This window comes from Epinephelus moara, chromosome 18 (assembly GCF_006386435.1).
Source record: "Epinephelus moara isolate mb chromosome 18, YSFRI_EMoa_1.0, whole genome shotgun sequence".
Classification (NCBI taxonomy): domain Eukaryota; kingdom Metazoa; phylum Chordata; class Actinopteri; order Perciformes; family Serranidae; genus Epinephelus; species Epinephelus moara.
The window spans coordinates 39,020,927-39,027,055 of record NC_065523.1 but is presented as its reverse complement, the minus strand read 5'-3'; the positions used below and the strand labels follow the sequence as shown (position 1 = coordinate 39,027,055).

Genomic DNA, 6,129 nt, shown 5'->3' with positions numbered 1-6,129 from the left:
AAGGACTGACCAGCCGCGGCTTCCCTCCCACGTCACTGTTTACGTCACACGCTGAGCTACACGTTTTGTTACTTGCTCACGCCCCCCATTGCCCCGAAAAAGGCAAAGCAGGTGTCTCTCGAGACATTTCAGTTTGATCTTTTTTATATATTTGCAAAACCTTGCATCCTGTGTCTGCACTGTGGTTCTGGGGAGCTGAGTGTCGACAGATTACTTTAATGAAAGTAAAAGGAATTTATTTGGACATTATGGATCTGTAACTGTGTCACTGCAGGTTTACATGACGCAGACAGTAGATCAGACACCAGCGGTTTCAACAACACATTAAATTTATTTCCACACAGAAATGAAAGAAAACATGTGTAATGTCCTCATGTGACCTCCTGTAACAGGTCATACATGTTCACAGCTCAGCAGACAGACTCATCACATGCCAGTGTGATGTCACGGTACAGTCTATAGATGCCCCCCCGCCCCGTGGTGAGGGGCCGGGGAGCAGTTCAGGACAGCTGGTGGTCAGTGTGGTCAGGAGTTGGCGCCGGTCCTCGGCCCTCTGATGATGTTGATCTTGGCTTCGTCGTCCAGCTCCTCCATGATTCTCTCCTGCTTGACGGACAGGATGGTGTAGCTGACTGGACACTGCAGGTCAAAGGAAACCACGGCAACACTCTGAAACACAGCCGCCATCTTGTTTTTCATGTTTTTGATTTCATTCTGTGAATCTTTACTGGAAGCTGACAGAGAGATGGGAAACCACTTCAACTCTGCTGGAACCAAAGAACAAGGATCCAAATCTGTTTCTGAGCAAAAATAAAGGTGCATGATTTCCAACCATCTCCCTCCCAGCTCGTCAGATACAGACGCTCGGCCAGTCGCCCTCAGCGTCACATATGAAGAACATTCAGGTTTGTTTTGGTCGTTTTCATGAGATTTGCTGACAGTAGAAAACACACAGACTAAAACCAGTCTAAATCAATCTGAGGAGCTGACAGCTGCTTTGTCTTCACTTCCACAGATCTGGTCACATCACTGTGACCTTTAGTTTCAGTTGTTTGTATGAAGGTTGGAAAAGTTAAAGCAAAGCAGAGCTGCTTATAAACTGATATAATATCTAATAACAGTAAATAAAGTGCTTGTTTAGCAGCAGCTCACTCAGCTGAAGGACTTCCTGCTCTCTGCTTCATGTGTCATTATCGTCATGAGCTGGACTTTGGCTCCCTCTGCTGACAGACTGTGATAACGCAAAACAATTTCAACCATTTGACATTTGAAACTTAATTAGGGACTGTTTGTTAATTATTAGAGGGGAGGGGGCGGGGCTAAATGGGGAGGCACTTCAAGTAATTAGTTAAGCACTGAGGAGAGAGCAGGCCTGCAACAGTACACTTGTTTTAAGGTTAACTGTGATATTAAAATTGACGATTATCATATCGTATACATTTGCTTATCTATGATATTTCTAAAAAAGCAACTAGACGGAGAATCTTAACTCAACTCAGCGATTTTTTCAAAAGGGAGAACTTTTACACCAAAAACTTTCATTTAAGAAAATGTTTTCAAGTTTCAATTATAGCAATAAAACATTTGTTCAACCCAAAACAACCTCTCTGGTTTCATTCCTTTAAGGATCATTTTGACTGAGACTAATAACTGTAACACCCTGACATCGCGATTTTGTTGGATCTCCACAATCACACCACTTACCATAATCAGAAACTGTGATTATTAAAGGTGGAGAGAGGGTCATGCATTTTCCTCCAGTCTCTCTGGGAAGCTCAAGGAAAATATGTGCAGCGCAGCTCAGGATCAGTGGTGTCAGTCGTTACCACAGGCCCAGTGTACGCAGTTTCTATCTATGCACCTGAACTAGCTCCTGTGTTAACTTATCGTCTCGTCACATCATCAAATGGAGACTTGACGCTGTATATATATTAGGGCTGCAGCTTACCATTATTTTCATTATCGACTAATCTGTCGATTATTTATTCAATGTATCAACATGCTCAATCGGCTGAAAAGCCGCAGACGCCGAAGTGTCGACGGTGCGGGCGACAGACGCTCACAGACGGCCGACCGTGGGCTTGGTGCGTCAGGGCCTTTAGCTGCGCTGTTTTGCCCCTGGCGTGCTTCTCACTGACTGCACGTACCACTCTAGGCTCTTAAAAGCAAACTAAAGAACTACCTTTGTAGCCTGGCTTTTAATTGAGCTCTCCTTTATTTTATTTTATCATAATTTTTTTATATTGTTTTTCTTTTTTTAATTTTGTATTTATGATTATAGTGTATTTATTTATTTATTTTTACCTTATTTATTTTCCTGTTTATTGAAAGATCTAAAACTTTGTTCTTTATTCTGAGTTTCTATCCTGCCTCTGGTGTTTCTTTAATTCTGACTAAGAAAGACATATATCGGCTGTAATGTATCCTATCAGTATCTCTGTTTCATAATAACCGGTATCGGCATCAGCTCTGAAAAAACCATATCAGTCGATCTCTAACTGAGTAGTTTTTATATATCTTATTTATAGTTTATGTAGAATAAGTATATATTTTATTACAGTTTGTTTTAGATTACCACTGACTGTTTTACAAATAAATAAATAAATAAATAAACCCATGATGACGACAGGTTTGCCTTGTAAAACGCACTTACAGCCGAGCAGGGCTCCGTTTCAGAAAGGAGGTTCAACAGACTGTGAGCCTAACCCTGAACTCTGAGTTGAGTAACTCTGAGATGGGAAACTCTGAGTTACAGGTTTCAGAACAGGTGATTTCAATCGGTTCAATCAACACAGAGTTTGTTCACTCTGAGTTAAGCGCGTGCACCACGACTTTAAAAAGCTGTCATCAATGGAGCCCTGATACCACGATTCACCATGGCAACAAGCAACAAGAAAAGGTCTGCATTTCTTTACTCCTCTGGAGTTGGATATTTTAATGCGCTCATACAGTGAATTTGAAGCTGTTTTCAGGAAGAAGAGTAACACGGCTGCAGCAGCGAAGGAACGGGAGTCGGCGTGGGAGAAAATTACTGCTCGAGTCAATGCGTAGCCTAAGTTTAAATTTATTTTATACATTTATGCAATCACAATAATGTTAGGCTACAGATGCAAACAGGTGGAATGGTGTTAAAGCTAAAATTTAGTTCACTTAGATGCAATCCCACCTCATTATTTTTCAAGTGAAAATGGTCTAAAAACAAGTTACTTTTAGGTGTGATTTGTTTTGACTAGAAATAAGACACATATTCTTGGTATGATTTTGAGTTTTTGCAGTGTGATGCAGTCTGACATTTTGAGACAGTCAATCTACCTGCACATTAATGCTGTGAATGGACTTCATATTCACATAGTCTCCTTCATTTTGTGAAGGAGCAATGATGGGAATGTGGGTTCCATCAGTGCACCCTATCACACCGGGAAATCCTAAAAGAAATTAAAATGACTAATCCCAGTCTGAGGTTGCAGCACCATGTCCTTAACTGAATATGATTTATAATCATAAATTTGAACTGATTTCTACATCATTCACCTGTGGAGCTCCTCCTTGATGACCCTCACAGGTTTATATCCAGGGAACACAACAGAAGAGTTTAATAGACGTTTCAGAGTTAGGGACACTTTTCTCACGGCTCTGCAGACAGTGGCCGCACTGATATTTTCTGCATCTCCAATATTATACAGAAAACTCCCGTTTGCAAAATAAAACAATGAGCAACACAAAGAACCTGGGTAGATGAAAGTGCACGTCCACGGTTGGTGACGTTGGTTACGTCACGACGGATGAGGTTATGGATATAAATGATGGACTGTGATGTGAAACGGACCCCAGGTGGCGCCATGTTTTATTTACTGAGTTTTTTGTTTGTTTGTTTTTCCTAACACACACACACACACACACACACACACACACACACACACTGTGGATGAAGGGCAGCAGCTCCTCTCACACACACTGAAGGATACACATCCCGACCACAAACGCTCCGATGCCCAGTCCAGTCAGCAGGTTCCTACTGCGCAGCCGCGACGCGTTTCTCCTCCAGGAGTCGAGCTCCCGTCGGCGGCGGAGCAGCTGCCTCTGAGCCGCTGTCAGTGCGGGTTTACCGGATCCTTCTGCTCCTCTGTCCGCCATCACTGTTTGGACCGTCAGCTGACTGAACCGGAAACACTCTTCTTCTTCTTCTTCTTCTTCTTCTTCTTCTTCTTCTTCTTCTTCTTCTTCTTCTTAAGGAGCACACCGCCCCCTGCTGGACCGGAGTGTGAGGAGGACTCTGAATCAACAGTGTCTAAAGAATCCAACCTTGTTTTCACATTTTGTCTTTTGCTATGAGGCAGCAGTGCTAACCACCACTCCACCATGCCGCCCCTTTGTGTTGTACTCATGGTTTTTCTGATTCAGCGTATGTCTGTGGGTTTTATTGTTGTGATTTTATGTGTAAAGCACTTCAATGTTGATTTTATGAGTGCTGTACAAATAAGCCTTATTATAGCTGCTGTCGTGAGGAAGACCTGGCTCATTGAAAATGCTTGAATTTATATATTTTGTGCAAGAACAGAAATTAAAGTTATTTTAATAATTTCACGTGGTGTCTGCTGACATCATGTCTCCAGCAGCTGCCTCATTGTTTCACCTGCCTACACATCACAAAATAAGTGTTCACACTTTTACCCAGACAGCACACATACACCTGGCCGATGTCGGCCCGATGTATCAAGTTTAGGTCGTAGCAGGGAGAGCGTTTGATCATTGCCAATACGTCGCTGTGATCGAAAATGACCACCACACAACGTTCAAACGATCAATAAAAAGCTGCGCTCAGTAGGCGCTCCTTCATTAATATTCATATGCTTCATTAACTACGACCTTTATTCATTTAGGTCGGACCTTTCAAACTACAAATATTTCACCTTCAATGTGAGAAATCAATGCTAACATTCAATAGCTGACTGTTACCCTATTTCGTGTGTAAGTGTGCACAATGAAGAGACAAAAGTCAATTTGACAAACTTTATTTTCAAATTTCCACAAACAATATCTGACGGCCAGTCCACTTCTCCTGGCAGCCTGCAAGACACAGAAAAGATGATGAGCACATAACTTCAAGAAACAAATCCCAACTTCACCACTGTATTTTTTTTTTTAGCATTTCAGCTGTCTTTTAGCCAGATTGAAGGCTTTGTGTCCGTCACTCTGCTTCATTTACTGTGGAAACTGTTAAATAACGGGATCCATTAACTGTTAACAGCAGCTCAACAATCAGTCCTTCATTTTGGAAAAACAGTGGCTTCAACACTGCGCTATTACCTGTAGCCACCGGGTCAGTTTGCTTTGCAGAGGAGGAGACCTCAACTGATAAATTGCCCATAAAATCACATTAACAACATACTGAAGGCATCATTGAACTTAACTATTTGACCTCCGCGCTCCTCTCCGCTCCTCTCACCCACACTTGAGCACCCGTCCAGGCCGCGGAGGTCAGGCCAGGCGGGACCATAGGTGAGTGGATCCCAAGTCTCGAGCCGAGCCCGGGACCACGGGTGGCAGCTCCGGGCACTTCCACTTTGACCCAAAACGAGCACTCACGATAACCAGATGAGCAGATAACGTCAACTAGGGAAAATAAAATGAAAACACCACAGTTGTAGCCTGTTAGCTAACATGAGCTAAACCGCTGAACTAGCTATCAGCTAACGAAAGATAACATTAGTTGGTGGGGAGCTGTGCTAAGCTATATACACCCAGTCGTGCCTCGCCACTCACCAGGAACCTCTTTTAACGGTCACAGAAGAAACAACAAAGCTATTCTGCCAGTTTATTCCAGTAGAGCTTACCTGAAACCAACTGATGAGATGCTGCATCCTGCGAGCTCAGTTCCAAACAAAGACCGCAGAGATGAAATTCCACCTTCTGTGGCGACTTCCATATGTGGGCAGGTATGGGCCGACCCAAAGCCGACGTAACAGAGACGTTTGATGAGCTGGGACAAAAGTATGGGGTGCCGTTTGTAAAGTGTCTCACGCTGAAAATAACATCAACATTTTGCCACATTTAGCTTCAAACAATGTTTAAAAAAGTATTGTGAATTTTTTAACGTCACCTTTTACCACATTTACAGCAATATTTGTT

At 42.7% G+C, this 6,129-nt stretch overlaps 2 protein-coding genes across 2 annotated transcripts in view; both read right to left on the bottom strand.

The window, feature by feature from the left end:
• Nucleotides 1–6,129, bottom strand: part of LOC126405581 (dual specificity protein phosphatase 3-like) — a 608,181-nt gene that overhangs the window by 74,069 nt on the left and 527,983 nt on the right. The gene's annotated exons all lie outside the window — the stretch shown is intronic.
• LOC126405584 (cytochrome c oxidase assembly factor 3 homolog, mitochondrial) lies at nucleotides 312–4,191 on the bottom strand. Its single transcript, XM_050069391.1, has 2 exons — nucleotides 3,966–4,191; nucleotides 312–632 (listed from the first exon to the last, which is right to left on the bottom strand). Exons 1-2 carry the CDS (start codon nucleotides 4,132–4,134, stop codon nucleotides 526–528), a joined length of 276 nt encoding a protein of 91 aa, XP_049925348.1. The 5' UTR covers nucleotides 4,135–4,191; the 3' UTR covers nucleotides 312–525.